This window comes from Scophthalmus maximus, chromosome 7 (assembly GCF_022379125.1).
Source record: "Scophthalmus maximus strain ysfricsl-2021 chromosome 7, ASM2237912v1, whole genome shotgun sequence".
NCBI lineage: Eukaryota > Metazoa > Chordata > Actinopteri > Pleuronectiformes > Scophthalmidae > Scophthalmus > Scophthalmus maximus.
In genome coordinates this window covers 16,294,410-16,317,401 of record NC_061521.1, presented here as the reverse complement: position 1 = coordinate 16,317,401, position 22,992 = coordinate 16,294,410, and the positions used below count along the sequence as shown (strand labels likewise).

The following is a 22,992-nucleotide window of genomic DNA, read 5'->3' as shown; positions in this document are numbered from 1 at the left end:
ATCAAATATTACTGTTAAATACAATTTTTATTTTTGTGCTGATAATTTATATGTTCTTACTCTATCAAATATAAAAGGCCTTGGATTGAATATGTAAAATTTTTTTTTCATCTATAAAAATCACTTAGCTCCAGCAATGCGTTTGGTATAAATTAATCCGTATACTACACTGCTCACCTGGCAGTAGAGCCAGCACTGAGTTCATATTTCATTCTGCTGTATTTATTGTGAAGCTTTTGTAAAAGTGATCCTCGAGTGAAACCACGCTATTGTAATACAGCTATTTGTGTGTAATGCTACACTTAATGATTTCTGCGTCTCTTGCTGGTTTCCCCGGGCATGAAGAGAGCCAGTACTGCATGGCATGTGTTGCTTGAATGTGCAGGATGTTTGTTGTTTAACAGCCTTGGCCAGCTGTTGGGGCTGCCGCGGTGCAAAGGTCGGAGTGACGTAACGAGGAAGATGCAGGGATAAAGAAAGGGATTAGAGGAGAGCACAGCCCCCGCGGGGACACAAACGTAGTGATTACACCCAGATTAATGACACAGCACTCACCGCGTCACTCACATGCTCACACACCCATGGCACGTGCATTACTTTTGCTGAACATAATGTGCTTTTGCAATTGCGGAGATGGGTTCACTTTTAGATTTTCTGTTTCTATACACACTTCAAAAATGAAAATGCATGACACTGTACCATCTGTATTTTTAGCTGTGCTAAACAGCATTACTCATTTATACCTGTCTGACATGCTCACTTTCCCCATATTTCAGGGCATCGTCGACTTTGACTTTCATCAGGTGCCTGTCCCACTTTTCCTGGGAGACGTTTCCAGTTTATGCAGCAAAATAATTCAAAGACTCGACTGTCCCGGAGGAGACAGAACCCCAAGGTGAGGAGACCACAGAGCTTCGCATCACACACCTATATTCATTCCTTTTTCGCTTCACGTCACACTTTCTCCCCCTCACCGACTCGCTCTGCCTCCTCTGCTTTCCCTTGGCTATCAGTTGTAGGAAAAAGCCAAATGATTTACGCCCCCTATCTTTCTCCCTGTCCTTTCCAAGCCTCCTGTGTGTTGTGAGGTATAGGCTGTGGGAAACGTCACAGGATTATGGGTAGTAGGCATCTTTTATGCAGGGATCATGGAGAGGCACACATACACACACACGCACGCACACACACACACACACACACACACACACACACACACACACACACACACACACACACACACACACACAGCATATAGAATCATGTTGTTTGGATTATTTTATGCTTTTTCAAGCCATGCATAGTAGCAGTGCAAAGATGATGAACATTAACAGAAGAATAAATAGACACATGCACAAAATGACATTTTGCAGGCTTCAGTCCAACCTCTTCTGTTGCTGGTTATTTAATATGCTGACTGCTGAGGGTGAATACTGTAGCAGAGGGACAGCTGTGTCAGCAAGATAACATGTAATGCATGTTAACACACTGCTTGTGTGAACAGTTTATTGATGTCTGTATCATTTCGGGTCCCTTTATTTATTCGGGGGGTTTATCTCCATCTGTGTATGTAGTCATCGTGTTTATTAGTGACAAATATCCTCTTTATTTCAAAACTGGACCCGTTTTTGTCCTAACCTGCGGGGCAACTTACCGCCTGTGCCACGGCTGATAATAAATCCCCCTCTGCTTATCGGTTCAGTTATTGCTGTAGAGAGGATTGTGTTTGATGTTTAACCTTTACCTGTCCCACCTATGTGTAGAGAGCATCTAAAGATAAAAACAAGGCCTTAATCTGTCTGAACACTTCAGCAAATTCCAAATATGATTAAAAAAAAACCTAACTGATTTGCGAAAATTCATCAAAGTGAATGCTAAGAAAATATTGAAAGTACGGTGGTGCAACTGAATGCTGTAATGAGCACTTAAATGGAGGCTGAGGAATTGAATCAAGAATATATAATAATCTATTTCTCAGATAGATTATTATTCTTCAATCAGTAGCTTACAAGTCAGGATGACAGAAAAGAAGAAGGAGTTTATACAGTGAATATAAAGTCAACGGTAGGAAAGCGAGAGATATTTTGCCACGGGGGCGCGTATGAAGTTACCTTTGCATTTCACTGATAACACAAAAACGCAGAGAGAGACAGAGAGAGATATTGGTCCATACCTAATGGGCTTTCATCCTTCATTACATAGACTTAGCCATAGAATACGTGTAAGTCATGAACAAAATGTACACATACACACATACAAAATGCGCAAACTTTCCTGTGTTACACTCCATAGAGGCTCGTGTACTGTTTGTCCTCTATTGTTCATTTCCCTCTGCCTCTCTCCATTGCTCCCTGGCATTTTCACTTGCTGTAATAAAGCGCCCTGGTGCATTGGCTCCTGATAGCGACAGCGCGGCGGGGGGACAACAAAGACGGCAGAGCAAAGGGATAGGGTGCAAATAGAGGTAAAGGACATGCACTGTCAAGTTCTCACAATTACAGAAGCATGTACAGCAGGGTGTTTACCAAAGTTGCCTTTGGCCTCTTGATCCCTTTGTAGATGGAGTTGTAATGGAGTTGTAACATTTCATCACATCATATTGTCCTCCACTTTGAGATGTAAGAGCTTTTGAAGAAAGGTGATGCAGCCGCAGAATCAATCTCCATTTCTGAATGTGTTCCCAAAGCTTCTTAGATCTGTGGGGTCAGAAACTCCATCCAGCAGCTAAATGCTATCGCAGCTTCAGTCCCAGAGAAGAAAACACATTTGAGCTGAACTAAGAGGACCAGTATTATACTGTACATTAGAGTGTGCCATACTGGTGTCTGCAGGGACCATTGGCTAGAAGGTCCCAGGAGCCAGAGTTACAGTGTTTAAACTCGACTGAGAGGGAGAGGGAGCTTTGATGAGGAGGGAGCTGAACTGGTTCAGAGCCTGTTGCTATGGTAGCCATGTGGAATAAATCAGCAGCCTGAATTCCATTCTCAAATGCCTTTAGCACCCCACTGACTCAGGTAGACGTAGACAGAATTAGAATGAGTATGGTGTCCAAGTGGGCAGCTCACTGTGAGAAAAAAAAAAATCTGGTTGTTTTAGATGCTGTATCTCACCCTCGAGACAATATTGATAATAGTGTAAACAAGGTACCCTTAACATTTGTATAAACATTGAATAAATGTTGAGTATATTTTCCCATCATTAATGGATAAACCACAGAGATGACACCAGGGAAAGATAGTCCATCTTTTTTTAATGTCATGTAGTCGTAAGGGGAATTGCAGACACAAATCTTTTGACTTGTACAATATTCAAGAACGATGAGGGACGATATGACACAAACACAGAGAAAAAACGAAGCAGTTGTTTCATACCACTCAATGAATACAGTAAAGAGGGTCAAAAACATAAAGTGACAATATTAACAGTTAAATAAGGCACAACATAACAAAAGATGCAATCCTCCAGATAATTATTAGCATGACCATTTCAACTGATTTCACTGCGGCATCAGATTTGTTTGATGTTGCTGTCATCGCAACATTAAATGAATGTCGACGAGGCTCGTGAGTTCATGAGAGTCATCAATTTTGCTAATAACGTGCTTGGGTGGTCACCCTACCATCGATTTGTCCTTTTTCCTCTGAGAGAAATGTGGCGTTCCACATTGCTGTTTGTGGCGGTCCTATAAATCCCATCTGCAACATTGATATAATAAAACAAAAGGGGGTGAGGGAGGAAAAGAGACAGAGAAAGAGAGAAGGGGAGAGAGGAGGGGACAGGCAGAGTGGAAAGATTACTTTTTACCAGATGTGCACAAAAAAACCCAACCTGATTTTTAGATAAATACAATAGACAATAAACAAAGTATTGTCGGTACATTTGACCACAATTTACATGTAAAAGTAGACAAAGTAGCAATGATAATAATAATAACATCCACTGATAGGACCACTTTTCATTTACTGTAACAGGTTTAACAAGTGCTTAAATAATATTATTTTCATTGAAGGCATAACCATTATTAAAACATGCCTCAAATATCCATTATATCCATAATAGTGGCATTGCAACATCTTATTGTATGCATAGTTTACACACACACGCCACACACACCACAGCCATGTCCACATTATAATCAAAGTAGCAGTATCGTAAAGCTCAAAGCATTTTTCACTGTACAAAAAAACCCCCCAGCACTATTATTTCCAGTTTATGACATTCAATAAAAAAAAAGACAAAACCCAAGCAAATAAGTTATGGTGGAAACAAAAATAGATTAAAAGGCCGTCACTTTTAACATTGTCATTTTCTCTCATAATAGATACAGAAATAGTTTGTCATAGTTAGCAGTCGAACGAGAGGCGGAGCAGAGGTTTGGCCGAGCAGTGTCTGTGTGTGGTCGGTCCGACAGCTGGGTCGGGCTGGATCAGTCCACAGGAGCCGATATATTCTACTCCGTCTCTTCAGATCAGAGGCAACGCTGCTCAACCACTCATCTGCCTCCTCGCAGGGCCCCTGCCCTGGACAGACACTGGTGTTTATAGTATTTACCCATGGGTCTGCACCAGATAGCCCATTCACTCCACACAGAAAGGCTGAACGTTGCCCTTTTTTTTTTTTTTTTTTTGAAAAAGTGGAAAACAACACACTCAAAGTATTGAATGATAAAAGTAGCTACAATAGCTTGACAACCTGCTACTGTTGTTTACTCTTTTTTTTTTTTGTTAATGCTTTTGTTGAGAGCAAAGTGAAAATCTTTTTACATGAGCCAGTCTGACCTTCAGACTGTGTGTGTGTGTGTGTGTGTGTGTGTGTGTGTGTGTGTGTGTGTGTGTGTGTGCGTGTGTGTATGTGCAGTCGGCCTCTGTTCTCCTCAGGTGCCCAAGGTGTGCCTGGGCGCTCGGTTGGAGTTCTCCTCTCCCCTCTCTTTCCACCTCTTCTCGCCACCCGGAGAAACAAACCTCTTTTTGGTCTTTTTGCGTTTTTTATCGGTGCACCACACTTTCTCACAGTACTCCGCCACTCGCTGGGCATCGCCGTAGCCAATCAGTTTGAGGAACTCCTTGTACCACAGTCTGGAGTTGCGGCCCGGGATTGAGGATGTCACCAGAACCCTGGGGCTGAGGCTGGGGTCCGGTGGGGCGTCCGAGGAGGAGTGGCACGGGGGTGCACTTTTCTCTCCCTCCTCGTCGTTAGCCCTGTGGATCGTTGACTCGACCCACTCCCCCCTGAGCACGTGTAGAGTGATACGTAGCAATGTGTTCACGTATCCGTGCTCCACAGTCTGGCACACGTACACTCCGGCATCCGAGCTTCTCACATGTAAGAACAGCAGCCCATGGGAGATCGTGATAACCCGCTCATCATCTCGAACCTGCACAGAAAACAAAAATGAGTATATTTTTTTCTGGATATTTATGCCATTCTTCTGGTCAGAGAAGCTGCGCTGCTGTTGCATTTGATCTTCTCTCCAGATATGTTTACTAAAAGCAGGCAATGTGGTTGTACTTCTGAACTTAAGACTCTCTAAAGGTAAACAACCGTCCTAGCTTTTTTTGCAAGAGTAAAGTGATATATAGAGTGTTTCAATCTAATAATATAAGATATCAACATTTGAATCTCTTCTGATGGATCAAGTGTTAAGGTTCATATATAAGTGCAATTTTTTTCTTGTCATTCCTGTTTGTAGTGTAATGTAGTATGTTTAGTATGTTTACACTTGAATTTGTTCAGCATGTATTGGTGCATCGAACTCGCCTCTTGTTTCTCTCCTCCTGTCTGGAAGAACCAGAGAACTTTGGCCTGAAGCGAACGAGGGACACACTCCAGTAAAGTGCTGTTGTTCTCAACACCGTACACCGACCTCTCCTCAGATCCTTCACTTGCACACAAACACGCACACCAGAAGAGATAGAGAGGAGAAGAGAGGTGGCAAGGTTAGCAGCACACAGTGCATTGTTCTACAGCCACACACACTAGAGACATACTAACCTCCCTCCCCTGCAACTGCAGTGACTCACAAGTTCATATTTTTTTCATGAACAGCATCATTTCCTTACTTCTATACATTTTGCAATGCTACTGGATACACACAATCAAGCACACACACACACACACACACACACCCCACAGTCATTTCATACACTAACCATCAATTTGCAGCCCATTGCACAGCTGGACTGCGTTTCCATGGCGAACATCCTGCCGCCTGAATCGTCTGCTGAGATAGGAGTCGGGGAAGCGAAGAGAGAGTCATTTTGAACACGTGATTGAGGTGCAAGAGATGAGTGAAAATAGCGGGGAGGGGAGGGGAGGTGATCACGTGGCAGTCATGTCTACCAGGGCCTGTGACTCGATGAAAGCCTCAGAGCACTGTGACATTTATCAGGGCAAGAGGAGATGATGGAACAGGAGTATACTGCTAAATGTGCAAACTGCTGATCATCACATGCACATCAAGCACATAAAAAAAAAAAAAGATTGGTTCTGTCTCAAAGTGTTAGTGCTGCTACCTCTTGGTGTAGACTCCAGCAGGGTAGAATCTGGAACACGTGAGACCATCCCAGGCACAGTAGGGGTCTCTGGCCAGACAACAATCAGCACATTCAGAGCCATAGAGGTCACACTGATGGAGTCTGACCTGGGCGACGCCAGCCTCCGACCCAACGTAGAGCTGTTGCTGTAGACGCGAAAAATAAGTATAAATATGAATGTATGTACATGTGTTTGTAGGCAAGTAGGTAGGTAAAAGTGCATCTGAATAATAGATGAAAGTAATGCAATGTGTCGTGATGTTATCATCTTGTGGCCAAACAAGAGCACTGCAGCAATAAACAACGGCAGGGATTCAGATGCTCCTCATACCCTTTTAGGTGATATTATCATCTCTCTTATTGGTGCTGACACCTGCAAGATAGGAAAGATTTTTTTGTTAGTCAAAAATGAAGTTTAATCGATGGTTCTTCATATACGATTAGAACAAAGTCATTTGTCACTGGAAGTTTCCCCTTCGTGCTTCTTTCCATCCCAAACCAGTTCTCAATCAGAGTGCAAAAGCAGCCGTTTTCAAAAGTGATTGATACGAATTGATTGAAAATGTTCAAATCTCAGCAGGCCGGCTGCACATCCTACACCCCTCGGATGATTGCAAGGAAACAAATCAGCAATCAGTATATTTTTCAAAAGGATCCCTCACGCTTTGTAACACCTGTGGTAGTGGATTTGATATGAAAGCAACAAAATGCAGAGCTTGCTTGGTTTGCAAAGTCTACATTACTTTCACAGTTTGTACCTAAAGATACAGTACCTTGAATAGTTGCAGCTCCTCCAGCAGCACCTCCTCCATTGTGTCCGTGTCTTTGTTGTAGAAAGTGATAACTTTCAACACCACTGAGTCATCTAATGAAAATGAAAGATGGTGTAAAATTATTTTTAATTAATAACAACTTTCTGCAACACTTGTGTGTTTGTGCCCTTGATTTTTTTTGTTCAAATTTTGTTTCTCATTTTGCAAATAGTAACATGCGTATAGTGCAATGACTTGCACATTGCATTCAAGACTAGGTACAATATGTACTGTGTGATCATTCTTCACAGTGCGTGTACCGGTGCCGATGTACAGAACGTGGTAGTGTCCATCCTGGGCTTGGACTCTGTCCACAGCGATTTGAGTCAGCTTTCTCCCACCCGGCTCTGTCTGCAGCAGGACAGGTCGACGGTGCCGAGGAAGGACTGGACTGTGCATCACGGGGTGCGAACGCACGAACCGCAGAACCTCGTCAGGAAACTCCTTGGAGCTGGAGAAGCCACCGCCATTGACTTTGCTGGCGCACTGTTAAAGAGATGGTGGGGCGGAGAGAAAGGAGGAGTAGGGACAGAGACAGAAGAGGGTCATTAATGTGCAGTGTACAGGTCTGGCTCAGACTGCCCCTGTGTGACCCGCTAAACTGATTACAACAGTGCCATCATTCTCCAGCGCTGTCTTACAAGCACTCAACACTGTCCTTCTTTAAGGGCATCCGCCACGGACATGGACCGACGGAGAGTGCTGTGAATACATAATGTTGCTCCATCAGGGAATGAAGACCCATCCACGTCGCTTTGTTTTTCGGACGTTAAAACTCACGGATCCAGGTCGCGGGTAGGGGACTCTGTCCTCGTAAGGTGTCCAGCGGTGCTCAGGTTTCTCCCGGTAGGCAAATGGGCCGTTGAAGGCCGCTCGGATGTCATCCATGTTATAGACACACACCGCGTAGCCCTTGAACACCGCACTGTGCCAGGGAAGTTTTTAATTAGTGATTTGACGGATCACAAAATTGTGGCTGTATAATAAAATACTGATGTCAATCCACCACTCACCTTGTGGTGCTGAAGAGGCCAAAGATTTCGGGGTTTTTCCCATCCTTGTTCTTCAGAACAAATACATCCTCTGAAACACAAAATGAATCTTTCATAGAAATTGTTTTCGGCCACACTACAACTTTGTCGCCATTTTAGATAGATAGATAGATAGATAGATAGAGAGATAGATAGTTACTTTATTTATCCCAAGCTGGGAAATTCCAGTGTAACAGCAGCATGTTTCACACAGCACACTTATTATACAATATCTACACAAATAAATGTAAAATATACCAATTGCAAAAAAATATAGAGAATAAGAATAACAAATATAAAGAATTTACATGAAATATTAACAGTGGAAATAGTGCAGTAGTACAATCAGTTACCAGTCATGTGCAGAGGAGCATGGTGACATGAAGGTGCAAATGTCCCCGGATTTATGTTGTAAAAGTTGCTCAACTAAAAATTTGCTGCCACTACTGCAGGTCAGACACACTTAAACATAACTCCTTTATACAGTGTGGGTCACTTTCAAAAACTTGAGGAATTAAAAATGCTGTCAAGCATAAATAACGAAATATTAAAATTCAATCAATGCAAAATGTGTCTAGGTAGCACTACCGAGATCATCAAAGTGTGTATCGATGCCATTTGGTCCAGCCACGGAGCAGATGAGACGGGTTTTCAGGAAGGAGCTCCATCTATTCACCAGCATTCGCTGGCCTCCTTGGTCATTCTGAGAGATGAAGGTAGATATAGATTATGACCGCGCTGTCAGTACTTGGATTATGCTTAGAACCATTTGGACAGCAACTGCATGCTCACCGCACAGACCCGCCCAACACGGGTATATACCGCCTTGTTCAGTCCCTCGGCATCCATCTCCCGCTCCGTGAAGAAAAAGTAGACTTTGTCATCATCCCTGTCGTCGTTGTCAGGAATAACTGCTGAGCCCACAAATTTAGGTCCTGCGACAGGAACAAATGTAACAAAAGGCCTGATGTAAGTCACAAGTCAAACCAGTTACATCATGGTAATTAGGGTACTGGAGCTGACAGTTAGCCGACTGTAATCTTTTAATTTCCAATTCATACATGTGTACAAACAATATTTACACTGAATCATTACATCACACCTATGTTTTTCTGAACAATCAGACTATTTTGATGTATTTTTCTTTTCAACATGTTTAGGTTTGTTACCAGATATGCTGTATCGGTTTGCACTCCCTTGCATTTAAAGGGAGATGTGATCATTCTCCTGTAATGTACACCAACCACTGAGCTGCTGCCTGTCGTCTCTTTCAGTGCGCGTGTAGGTCTGGTTGTTTAGTCGACACAAAGCGCCATCATTCTCCCAGTAGTCGGTGTACAAGCCAATATACAGCTCCCCTCCTACCACGCACACGCACACGCACACACACACACGTAGACAAATAATCAAAACAGCAATTCATTTATTTGTGATTTGAAATACTGACATGACAATGAACCACAAGATGGCAGTATTGGCTGGTTAGAGGTCAACACAGAGAGCAACCCTTGTCATTGTGGAATTGCTTCATATGTATTTTAAGTGTGTTTAAATGAATGAAAACCAACATTATAGTCTCAAAGCTGTGCTTTTTGCTCTTAGCTCTTACTGGAGAGTGTAGACGTGCAGGGACTTTTGGGGTTGTACGGACAGCGGCCTCTGCCACTTGTAACGCTGTCTTCTTCGAGAGCAAATAGCCTGTCCTGAGAACGACACAGAAAAGACGCACACAAGTACACAGAGTTATTCACGCGCAAATGTGCGCGAACATACACTGAGCGTCACAAACACACTTCAAAAGCTCCTGCCGACTTTGACCAGGTCAAAACAAACCCTGAGGATTTGATGAGTGAAGAGGAGAATTAAGGAGAAGGGGGCGTCAGAAAGTGAGGGATGAGAGGAGAACAGAAGATAAATGAGACAGGGAGTGATACATGCCCAGAAGGGGCCAGAGTCTGAATGTGTATTACCAACTGTGCTCTGCTCTCTAAACATACTGAGTTCACTACTCCTGGTCCTCTGATCTTGCTGGCCCACAGCAGTTTGCAGACACACGCACACACACAGATACCATTTATTACACAGAGATGATGACTTTCCAGCTTATCACCAAAGACAACACTCTGTAATCTGTCTCGGCTAAACACCCAAAGGTGACCGTGAATTGATGTTGATGATGTTGCAAATCACTGCTCCAAAAACAGCGCTGCTTTACAAGTTGATTTTAATTCTTAACTCTGATGCTTTTATTCTTGTTTACTATACAAGAATATTATTCTTGTTTACTATAAAAGAATATATTCTTTTTTCTGTTTTTTTTATCCTTTTCTATATTTAAAATTTGTAAAGATTCCCGTTATGCCTTTCTTGTGACTGATGTTGACAGGCTAATTTAGATTAATAGGCTGTGGTACCTGTATTTAAAAGGTTCTCAGCCCCAGACCGTTTGGGTTTCTTTCATTCTGTCCAAAAAAAGTGCTCTTTAAAGTAAAGGTTGCCGACCCCTGCCCCAGCAACACAAACACCATGAATTTTGAGAGTTTGACATCTGGGAGATGTGTCATACTGGAAAAAGAACTGCTGCATGCCTGGCAATTTTGCATGCGCATATGCACACAAAACATTCCTGTGCGCCCATAACGCACTCCTAGCCAGCTGCCACACACATTTGAATTGACCCCAGAGTTTGAAGACTATTAGTCTTTCCTGCCTCCAAACTCCCCCTGCACAAGGCAGCATGTGGCCTGTTCTCCTAGTTTAACAGGTAAATATTGAATGTTGTCTTTTTTTCTTTTTTTAATTGATGCCATTGAATCAAACAATTCTACCCCCCAAAACCTCTACTCTCTCTTATTCACTTAACTCTATCTCACTGTGGCCCTTTTTTGGTTTGGAGAATAAACTCAACTATTGTAGCAGCTAAGTGTTTAAAAGTTAAGTCAGCGGTCAAAGTCAAGATGTTTCTGGCTAAAATATCATCAAAAAAGTGCAACAAAACTCTTTTTCTCTTTATAAAGTGATCTGAGGTGTAGAGTAGAGGAGCACAAAGTAAAAAAATTGTCTGACTGTTTAAGAAAAATGCAAAATTTTCAATGGAAAAATCGTCTGTTTTGCTGCCAGTCGTTTGCAATGAAAATCTATTGCACACAAAAAGCTGCAACCCTTTTTTTTAAAAGTAGCTAAATAAAGAACAGAAAAATGGAAATATATTAACCAACCAGTAAGTCATGGCACAGATCTATTTCTCCTCATTGAAAGGATTTATGGCGGAGGAGAAACCTTTGAAATACCACTTGAATTTAGAATTTTGTCATTTCTTTGGGTTTATCATTCTTTAAGTCAGTCGGGGGACTCACCTGTCTTGAGTGTCCTATTCTGACCTGGGCACAAACAGGGTTAAACGCTCCTGTTCCACAGACCAGCAGATGCGTGTGGTTGAACTGCTGCAAGACCTTGATGTAGTTTGCACACTCGGGCTATTGGAGGAGATACAGAGATGTGAGGTGTGACGGGTGAGTCAGGGGTTGTGAGGGTGCACTTGAGGCTACGCAGTAAAAAATTATGACACGCTGTTACAGCATCATCAATAACATAATACAGTTGGTCAAACAAAGGTTGATGAGCACAGTGAGCTGTGTAAATTAATTCATAAGTACTGAAAGTAGTCAACCTATGTTATAAATTAATTATATAGCGTACATATGCACGTACATGCCAAGTCAATGCACATTATCATCTGGGAATTGTTGCTCTACCATTGATAGTCAACCTCATCCATATACTTACAATCATATGTTGTGTCCCTTACCTTTTCTCTCCCCTTCATCAAACACTCCTCTATCTGAGATTCTGTACTGGCCCACTGGATCTGAAAGAAAACGCAGACAAATCCATACTTACATAAATGTTGTCTCAACATACTGTTGGTATTTTGTAAATGCATAGTTAGGCATATGTGGATGGACGATTTGACCAGAATATGAAAGCTGTGACTGCATTACTCAAATAATCTCACAGGATTCTTGCGTCACTAATTCAGATTCAAAATCTAAAGCTCAGTCAAAGCACGGCCTTGTGCTGAACACAGGTCCTACAGTATGACACGAGCACGCACACACGGTTCGCTGTTCAACATGTGTCACTTCCTGACAGGCCTACCTCTCTGTGGTGTGTGTTAACCTGGTCCAGGCTAAGCGAGAACAGAGTATTCTTGGCCCCGACATAAAGCCTCTCATGGCCTTCATCCAGCACCATGGTCTGGGGCTGAAGAGACGCCCCATGTGCCTGGAACACCCAGGTCCTGTTCAACTGCCAAAGTTCTGCAATGGAGGACAACACACACAGATATTAGACGAAAATGTAAGCAAAAATAGTAAGCAGCTTGCCTCGTGCCTGTAATAACCAGCAGGATCGAACCAAGCCCCTCCCTCGGGGGGCTTTTCTGACCACTCCAGGAACTCTATGTCTGTGTCCTGATTGCTCCCATTGCCAAGGGCACATTGCAGCATATTTCTGGTTCAGAGTTTTCCTAAGAGAACGGCAGAGAGGAACGGCGGGGTTATCTATCCATCTCACCTCTCTTTAACATATACCTATATGCCTCCTCTCAACCGATTCAGCTGTGTGTTATCATTGGCCTGATTGAGTAGTAGGAGAAGTTGAGTTACCGCGACGCAGTTTTATTTGAGAGGGAACAGACACGGTCTCTTTATCGGCCATTAGTTGGCGATCGGCTGCCAGTCCCTGTCAGTCTTGATTTCGGTTAATTTGAAATCGGACTTTAAAAAGAAAGCGGCGGGCTGTGGCGGATCTGTCATTAAATGCGATCACACGCTCATCAGAACTATCACAGATCACGGTTCTGCACGCTCACAAACGCACACGTGCGGACCTAGTTGTACCAACCTAATTGAACCTGACAGGCTGCTCCTCTGTACCGGCAGCTTCTGGAGAGCAGGGTTGAGGGTGAGGGAGTTAAGTGCAGAAACCCCAGCGGTGTGCACCTCCTCTGGGTTCACTCACTGGGCGGAAAACCCTTTCATTAACACATGACCGTATAGGTTGGCGTGGGTGTCCTTGTAAAGCTAAAACCGGGGCCTCTGCTGTGCGTTCGCAAAGCTTTTAAAACCTCAAAAAGATTCAAACATAAAAGTCGGGGGTTCGCGCTAAAATTTATTGTGCTGCCAATAAACAGGCTGTATTCTCTTCCACATTTCCAGCACAAAAACTTGCAACAATTAGCGAAACCTACTGCAATACTACACCATCCTTTTCATCTACCTCCAATAATGTTGAGGTGTCTCCACATTGCTATGGGGGTTGCGGGGGCTAATTGTACGCTTTGTTTGTCTTCTAGATTTCGTGTGTTTTTAGGGACACTTGATCTCCGGGTTGGAAGGGAAGTTGTGTTTATGCCATTTTCCGAGATTACTCATTCTAACAGCATCCACTCTGTGGAGGGTTTTATTTGTTTAAAATGGGATTAGGTATCCACAGAGGCGGGGGCGACTGTGTGCATTTTTGTTGCTGTTCAGATTTCTGGAGTTGGAGACAAGAGACTGTTTGTTTGACAAGTGTAAGATCTCGGGTGGTTAGGTGGCAGAGAGGGGATGTGGCAGTGGTGTTCTGCCAGGGCTCAGACAAGCTTCCTGTAATTATCTTATCCACACACTTGTAGTCTCCCTCCCTCTCTCTCTCTTTCTCTCTCTGACACACACACTGTCTCACTACCCTCTACCTCCCCACAGTTCCCTTATGATGAACCTAGATCAAGAGCCGCCCTCCAAAACATTCCTCTCCAACTTTTGGTCATGCATGAGGCTGCCTCCCAAACATCCAGCCTCATGCAAAAGTCAAATCTGCCGCCACTTATTTAGACGACCGACTGAGACGGCTTGTTGAAGTGACAGAGTAAACTGTGTTCGAGCTTTTCACTTGTCCTTGTAATAATGATGAGAGACAGCTGATCTACTGTCTGGACAGACGCACGCGGCAAGACACGAACGCAGGCGCACGCCCGTGTTAAGCCCGTCACAGAAATTCCTTTTCAACAGTTTTGTTGACATGAATATGATATTCTAAATCCTAACCCTGACATGAGAAACAACTTAAAAACACTGAAATATTAAGATAAGATACAAAGATAATTTCAAGGAAACAATGTTAATAAGTGTAAACATTTGATATCTCGCTGTATGCATCTGTTTCCAATTTCTTTTTTCCAAGTTGGTCTATTTCATATACTTCATTTGATTGGAGGACAAAATGAGACAACTGCACAGTCACCAAAGCTCTTACCAGGGGAAAGATAGAAACAAGTCATGATAAAACATAACCAGGTTCGCGATAAAAAGACAGTGTTGATTGATCCACTATGAGTTTCATATGTTCACAGAGGTACTGTTGAACACAGCTGGTGGATCTCCCGACTACACTGACACTGTGAGCGATGCTTCAGAGCACACAATGCTCTTCGTCCTCTGTCATTATGTGCACCAGTTACAGACAGTCGCAACCACTGCCCAGACTGAAGGAGGGAAAGAGGGGATTTCCGTTATTCCCCTCTCCTCTCCTTCTCTTCTCTCCAAGTTTTTCCCCATCTGCAGCTATTGAGGAATCCTTAGCCCCCAGCTATGAGGGAGGGGGGGTTCTCCATCAGCATCTGAGCCAGGGAGACACATGGCCGTACTGTGATCCCACTTCAAATGGAAAACTCAGAGGAAAAAAGGACTCCCTCTAGACAGACTTTCATCGTCTGTCTGAGTTGTGATGAGATGCCTGAGAAGATTTGGTGAAGTGAAATCCAAACAAACGTTGCAAGATCTTCCCTCGATGCATGTATGGAAACATTTTTCCCACAGTATATGTGTGTGTTTGTGTGTGTTTGTGTGTGTGTGTGTGTGTGTGTGTGTTTGTGGGTGTGCTGTGGCAACTTACTTTTGATTATAGGTCTCTTTGCTGCATGGGGGTAATATTCATGTTTTGTCAAAGAAAACTGAGATGAATTCGCCTACGAGATCATAAAAACACTCCTCAGGAAACTTAAAAAAACATCAGTTAAACTTGCTCTCATCATTTGATACAGTGCCAGTTCTAAGCATACATTTTATGTCAGATATTAACATTATTGGGGTATAGGCAGTCTCGTATTTCCAGAGAAATAAGCCGTACGCTCACTTGTTGAGTAATGGAATTGGTGTTGGAACAGAAAGAAAGAATTATTGGAGTGAGCTGGAGTTAAAGAGGACAGGAATAAGGAGGGAGGTTGTTCCCCATGTGAGACCTGGGAGCTCTTGGGGGTGGGGTCAGGAGATGGAGGTGGAGATGGTTATACCATTCGGTATGTGGCCTTGTGTTTTTTAGGTCCACTTGTGTGAGGAGGTATGATGTCACTCAGCAAAATGAAAGCCACATGGGGTATTTGAGGAGGATTAACAGAGAGAGGGAGAGAGAGCGAGAGAGAGAGAGAGCACACAGGGTGTTTCTCTGTAGTAATGTGACCGTCCACATTGTTGCTGGCCCAAACAGACACCGAGCTCTTATTCAAACGTTGCATACATTTGCATATACCATAGGTGTAAGTGTACTATCTTGGCTTCTTTAGTAGAAAAAGAGATGGTGATGGGAGACAAAACCACTTAGTTATTGGGTGTCAATGCTGTGTCTCATCATGTCATGATTCCCCTATGCACTGTTTTTGGATGGGATATCTAATACCACTAGGAAAACAGTTCTCTAAAATGCAGTGAAAAGCCTAAACTCGCATTTTGCTGTTTAATACATTTGTAAATACATTAGTTATTACACTTATTTCCCTTCCAGCTGAACACTTTCCTCTGAGTATATTTTCTGTCCCCCACAAGTTGGTGTAGTGAAATAAAGGAAGACGAGCTTTGCTTTTAACTGTCAACAATAAGGACAATCCCCTTGGTATTTTTTGTCTTGAAGTGCTCACTGCACTTGTCATCTTTTCCCCCCCTTGCAATAACTTTGCAACATATCCTCTGAAGACTCAAACAGCCATTGTGCCTTCTCTCCTTTTCCTGTCATAAAGTGAACTCATCTCCTCTCCCTGGTCCCTTTACTGGGAAAAGGTCAGAAAGGATATTAGACTTTCACCAGCTGCCTTCCCCCTCTAGACATCTCATTAACGAACTCGAGAGCGCACACACAACACAATGGGACAGAAAAGGACGCCGAGATCTACACAGACAAAATGAGAAAGTCAAAGAGAGGGGTGAACGTAGAGAGGAAGGGAGTGGGGGCGTGAAATAATATTGTTCTTCCTTTGCTGACCTAAAAGGTGTGATTTATCTAATCATCCACACAGTCCTGTATTTTCTAGGGATGTGATATCAGGAGTATGACTGCCCTGGCCACAGCCCCAGTATGGTTATCAGAGGTAATGGTAGGTTTCTGCCACATATTGGGAAAAGAAAGTTTAATGGGACACCTCACTTGACACATTGGCTTTAAAAAGAAGAAAATAAAGAAAAAGCAGACGGACACAACTTTAAGCCACAGTGCTGTTCCCTGTCTCACCCCTCAGAATAATGTCACCCACAGCTGCATCATTTCAAGGTTGTAAAATATAAAGAGTTCTTTACATTACTGCTCAAAAGGGGGTTTCATATAGGAGTACTTGCTACCTAAGTAATCCTTGTGTTTACAACTGCATGGACCACAGCTCCTCTTGTCTCATTTCTGACATCTTTTGGGTATGTGCATGAAGAAATGAAATGTCTAAAGACGTTCTAGATTCATAAACCGTTATAACTGCACAGCTTCATGTGCACACCTTTATTCTCAGTCATTAAATTTCATTAAGAGGATATGCCTCATCAATAATTGATTTACTATAAGGTGTCACCTTTCTAAATGACTACAAATAAAAACAACCCTGGCAGGTATATGGAGAAAAACACTCAATTTATAACTGTGAAAAAAAACAAGTGCGCAAACACCTGGAACAAGATGTTGGCCCTAGTTGCTCTCACAGACACCTTTATGACAATCAGACATGTTGTCAGAAGAGACAAGCATGTCTGTGATAATAACACGCCAACACATGTCATTTTTCAGGAATGTGAAGAAAATGTTTTGCGACCAGCAATTTGACTCAATAAAGACTTTAGTATGTATGTTGCTTTCCTCTTTTATGGAAGGGAGGTGCACATTGTCAAGGCAGCTCTGGACAGGTATTATGTGCGTGGAGAGAAATTGTCCAAAAGCACTGCTGAATTTGAATTAATTGACCAACTATTTGTCCAAAATAATGTCACGTTCAGAGATATGGTCAAAGATTATGAAATCAGCCACCATAGTAAACTACCTATAGCCAGGAATGATGGAGGTTGTAGAGGCCGCCAATGAAGTCCAAGCCTGGCCACCCTACTTGCGGCCTGCCATGCCACTGACACATGCCTGCTGCACAGCAGCTTCGTTAGCAGGAGAATGGATGGTTGTCGTAGTTGAGGACCTGAATTCCCTCCACAGGCCTGGAGATGTGAAAGAAGCTGCTGCCAAGAGCCCTGAAGCATGCCGATCCAAATCTCATGGATCTGCATCCAAGGGAACGAAATATTCTGTTCTATAGTCAGAACATCTCCCTGCAGGACACTTCCACCCAATAATCATCCGGGATTTAGAGAGTTTGATCGGCTAAAAGTCCAAGAAATTGAATTTTAATACCAGCTATGAATAGTCTTTGTTTAGGTATTTGGAGGCTGTGCAGGCAGAGTGTCAGTTCTCTCTAAAGACAGAGAGTCTGTGATTATAACTCAATACTCAAATCTATGTGATTTAGGCAACACTTTTTTGGAACTGACTTAATTGAGGGGTGTAAGTAAATGAAAGGATGACTGGGATAAAAGTGAATCAAATTATTTTGGGGATAGAAACCTTCACTGGTCCAGAAGTCTAGACGAGAAGACGGGGAGTAGATGAAAGAAGAAGGGAATGATAATTTGTGGCTAACATCAAAGCAGGCGGAGATCCATACTGCATGTCAGTGAGGTCTTCATTGAACACATGATAATGTGCTCAAAGGAATTCCTTCCCAGAATCCAGGAGAAAGGTGATATTTTATCGAGACTTTAATCGATCCCACGCTTGGAATCTTCCCATCTAACCAGAAGCAGGTTAGACATATTTCAGTTCTGATATTATTTTCTCCTTCGCCTTATCAGTCTTTCTCTCAAAATGAAAAATTGCGTTTTTCCACCCTCCTTTGATGCCAGATGTTATGGTAATATATATATATATATATATATATATTTGTAGTCCTGAGGGCAAATAGTAGAAACCACATCCCTCTCCATCTCCTTGAACTGCATCCAAGTCTTCAGCGTGTGAAGAATTCACACCATTCCACCTGTGTGTGTGTGTGTGTGTGTGTGTTGTATGTGTTTGTGTGTACACAGTATGAGTCTTTGGGAACTTAAAGGTGTGTGAAAAAAAACCCTGGCAGAGCCCATGAGGCATATATTAGGGCTAAGATGGTTTTCATTCCATAATGATAGAATCCACCTACAGTCTTTTCATAGTGCTCTGTGCCAGCCATAACATGTATCAGAGAGAGAGAGAGAGAGAGAGAACTGGGATGTCAATCACTGTAACAGCTTCATCCTCAGGCTGTAACTGAATTGGATGATATATGGAAGTCACAATCATAACAGATACTTATGTGGCATTTGTGACTAAGCTCATCCACACGGAGTTGTTAATTTTTCATTGCTGTTGATATTTGAAGTTTGAATTTTCTATAGTCCCAGTCTCTTTTTTTTATTGTCTTTTTAACTTTCAATTTTCATTTTCAGTCAAGTCTTCAGTGCCATTACTTTTCATTGGAAAACATAGCATATTTATGTTCGACAAACTGACAAATTCCAACATGCAAAAAGAAGGCAGGAATGGGGAGCTCAGCAAACAGCAAGCCTTCCTCATAGATGGAACTGATGAGCCAGACCTGTCAACTCTCATAACAGACTCACTGCTCCGTATTTATGAGTTATTGACCATCCGAATTCCACACCTACATTCAACCATGACTAACAGGCTTATATGGAATCGGCACGTTCTGTTGCTATAAAGACCAAAGGAACTGTGGGGGGGGGGGGGGGCAGCATGTACTCAAGAGTTTTATCTGCAAAGATAAAAACCCTCATTATTGTCCAAAAGATACACAACAGCCAGTTTGCATACCAGTGCCACCCATATCACACACTCCCACACATGTAAACAGGCATATTTTTATTTTCTCTCTCAGACAAATACACTGTCTTATCCATCCCCCCTAAAAAAAAAACTCCATCATTCCACCACTATGGCATGACAGAAGGCCACTTTGTGAATTCTCAGCCACCATGGCCGAGGGACCAAAACAAACTACAAGGGCATCGGCGGCGAGGGAAAGAAGTATGCACCTGACAGATTCAGAGCAGACGTCTTGAATCCAACAACGCCTGGTGACTGTCAGTCTAAAATATAAATCTTCGATAACTATCTCACGAAAAAACCTGCGGCTTCTTTTACTCACTCATGGAGGATGCTGCTTCTCTCACTTCACCATATCGACAGATCAGACCTTTTCTGTGTTGGTGCATTTTCAATTGTATAAATATGTAGCTCTAAGAAAAAATATTTTACAAGCTAGAAGTATTAGATCTCTATTGATAAGTAAGATTTAACACACAGTGTTCCATCACCTGAAGGCTGACATGCCTGGTGCAACACAATCATTTGAATGTGTCCAATGTAAGTTTTTGTTGCCAAAGTATATTACAGTAAATAAAAAATACAAAAAAACGACAACTGTACACTAGGTTTTTCTTACCGTTGTGGGAGAGCCGTATCCTTGGGTAGATGCTGTGGGCTGCGTGAGCCGTGCCCAGCAGAACAAGATACAGCAGCATCGGTGTCAGATACTCATCCCTTATGCACTCTGCCATCATCAGCGAGACACACTTCGCGCTCAGCTACACGACAGCATGTAAGTATGAGGCGCAAGGTCTCTGAAAATAGAAAAAGTCCGAGGGCCTTTGGAAGTTCCTGCAAACAATGTTCGATACGAGATCTCAGTCTCAGGAGTCTACTTGGAGGTAACAATCCATTTTTTCTGAGTGGATGTGGACCAACAAGATGTGTCTCCGCAGCTTCTATACAGTCTCTGCCTTCCCCCTATAGCAGGCGGCTGAAAGCTGCATCCACCCACTACCTTCGGCGAACAGGCTAGTGCTCTGGCTATTATCCTTGTTTGGTCTTAGTAACCAGGGAGAAGAGAAGTCCAGTTGCTACATTCATGCCGCAGTGCCCACTGCTCTCGCTCCATATGTCAGTCCGTCTGTATGCCCGAGCTCAGATCCAACCTTTTCTGATCTGATCAAAAAAAAGAAATATAAAAGGAACTATATGAATCCAATCAAGATGTTTAAGCTGCTGATTTGTAAAAGCTCAACGCATTGGGTTGTCCCGGCAGCCAGGGCTGGAGCTGCCGTACTGTATCTTCAGACTGCGTTCCTCCCCTTGTGTCCACTGGAACCAGTCACGCTCTGGACAGGAGCCCAGGAAAAGGCAGAGTGGGAGAGGGGAGGAGTAGGGAGCCCCGTGTCAGGCGTGCCGTCTCTCTGCGCTGAGGAAGAAAGTGAAGCTCTGGCTCCCAACTCCGCTCACGCCTGAACAGTCAGGGAGGATCTTAACCTCAGATCAGACCTCAGTGAGTCAGTTAAGATGGTTTTTTAACCACAGCTACTGATCTGGGCAGAGGCCAACGGCCACAGTGTGGTTCGGTGTGTGTGTGTGTGTGTGTGTGTGTGTGTGTGAGGAAACGCCTCTGTCAGAGTGGTTGGCAGTGTGGAGAGTGTGTATCAGCTTGCTGCAAATTGCCCATTCCTTCCTCCCGATTGTCTTGAGTTGTCTTCCGCCCTCCCAGGTAGCTGGATTAAGTGTGCTGTGTCTCGCAGACAGGCTCTGCAGGACTCTCCCCGGCTCTCCTCCAAGAAATACTGCCACTCCTGTCACTCCACAGACCACCCCTCACTTCTCCGCTCCCCTCACCCTCCTCCTCCTCCTCCTCCTCCACCTTCTTTTTGCTCCGTCCTCTGCTGCATTAACATGGACCTCTGCCAAGGTTTTTCAGCCTCTTAACTCTTGCACTTCTTTCATTTTCATGTGTTGCCCTCTTTGTGTTTGCCTCCATGTGGATAGTCATTATCACTGTTACCATGGATTACATGCAAGGTTTCTTTCATGGTGATTTTCTTCTCGCAGCACATATAATCTCTCCTTCTGTTTCTCTGTCTCGCCATCTTCCATACCTCACTTCTGTAAAAACCTAGTTATTAACCTGTCCGTGTCCATTCATTTATCCTTTGATGTTTTGTTCCTGGCTTTTTCTCTGTTTATTGTCTGATAAATGAGTTATAGGTTTTATGCGTGTACCTGTGCACAAGCACATTTATCCAGATATTGTCAGTATTGTGCAACATGTTGAGCTCACTCACATGCAGTCTTGTGCTGTCTTTGCAGCCTTTTGTTTTATTTCAGGTTCAACAGCGTTGTGAATTTGATCAGCAAATGTGCATGCACATACACACAAAAGAAAACAAAATGCCCAATATGCAACAGGATTCATTATTGAATTCCCTCAAGAGAGTCCCACAGGCATCCAGTTACTGGTGCAAAGTCTCGCCTGTCTCCTGTAAAGCTCTTTGAATTTCTTCTGTTTCTCTGTCTCTTTTTTTTTTACGGCTGTGTGGTGACACCAACATTAAGTCATGCCGTTCCCTAATGTGGGAGAATTACATATTCTTTTCTCTTTACTGTTCTCAAATCTATTGTCTAGTGTCTATTTCATACAGTGGCACAATTGTTTGTTTTTGGTTTTCTAGATAAGGATTTCACATCTCTACAACTGATATCGCTACATTGGTTAAAAGCAATAGTAAAACTATTCCACCATCAAAAAATCATACAAAGACAAAGCAAACAAATATAGTTGATATTGTATAAATAGGATGAAAAACTAAAAGGTGAGACTGAAAATGTGAAAGGGATTTGCACAGGTTAAATATCACTCTAAATATACCCCCTTCAACAAATGACAAGCCTATGAATTAAGATACATATACAGAATTGGAAGCGATTGCGTTAGGCTCTGGCAGCTGCACCCCCGCCCCCCTCCGCACCACCCTGGGATCTGATGACTCCAACTCCCACGTTGCACCTGTTCCCTGCCAGAACAGAAGGACTTTGTGTGTGCCGAGGTCTCGTAACATACACTATCTGTGTTATTCCATTGCCGGGTGCAATTATAGACCCTCATCTGTTGTTGAGGGTGAAACAACTGCTCACTGTCAGCCTCGCCGGGGCTGACGCTCTCCGTTTGATGGTGACACACATTTCCGTCAGTTCGAAACCAAAGCATTAACGGAAGAGCGTATTTTTCAGCCTTCAGTCCTGATAAAAGGTTCCCCGGAAGATTTTCATTTCCGATCTCTTAAGCCACTGCCTCAGATTAATAGGTGTTCAAGGAGGCTAATGCACATGGGCCAGTGGCCACAGCCTCCACCCACTCAGCCCGGCTCCTCTGTGACCGAGAGCATCTCCACCTCCCTCACGCAG

At 43.2% G+C, this 22,992-nt stretch overlaps 1 protein-coding gene across 4 annotated transcripts; it reads right to left on the bottom strand.

Annotated features, from left to right (window-relative positions):
* Nucleotides 1-3,230: 3,230 nt before the first annotated feature.
* On the bottom strand, nt 3,231-21,395 carry sema3e (sema domain, immunoglobulin domain (Ig), short basic domain, secreted, (semaphorin) 3E). 4 transcript variants are annotated; one of them, XM_035642686.2, is made up of 17 exons: nt 20,207-21,390; nt 12,532-12,692; nt 12,182-12,241; nt 11,730-11,849; nt 9,983-10,076; nt 9,618-9,734; nt 9,166-9,308; nt 8,962-9,076; nt 8,356-8,425; nt 8,123-8,267; nt 7,603-7,828; nt 7,304-7,395; nt 6,862-6,903; nt 6,510-6,676; nt 6,147-6,214; nt 5,755-5,873; nt 3,231-5,371 (listed from the first exon to the last, which is right to left on the bottom strand). In XM_035642686.2, the coding sequence occupies exons 1-17, from the start codon at nt 20,322-20,324 to the stop codon at nt 4,871-4,873; spliced, it is 2,358 nt and encodes a 785-aa protein (XP_035498579.2). In that variant the 5' UTR covers nt 20,325-21,390; the 3' UTR covers nt 3,231-4,870. The 4 variants fall into 4 exon arrangements, with proteins under 4 accessions (XP_035498579.2, XP_035498578.2, XP_035498581.1 ...); XM_035642685.2 differs by having other exon boundaries at nt 6,147-6,217; nt 20,207-21,389; XM_035642688.2 differs by having other exon boundaries at nt 5,179-5,371; nt 5,755-5,878; nt 20,207-21,395.
* Nucleotides 21,396-22,992: the final 1,597 nt, after the last annotated feature.

What these genes read in the sequence shown, in the direction of transcription:
- sema3e (XM_035642685.2), bottom strand. Translation starts at nt 20,324, where the DNA reads ATGATGGCAGAGTGCATAAGGGATGAGTATCTGACACCGATGCTGCTG. An exon ending in TACACACTTTGATGATCTCG is followed by an intron (nt 8,426 to 8,961) that starts GTAGTGCTACCT and finishes TTTGTGTTTCAG; the next exon opens with AGGATGTATTTGTTCTGAAG. An exon ending in TGATAATATCACCTAAAAGG is followed by an intron (nt 6,677 to 6,861) that starts GTATGAGGAGCA and finishes TCGCGTCTACAG; the next exon opens with CAACAGCTCTACGTTGGGTC.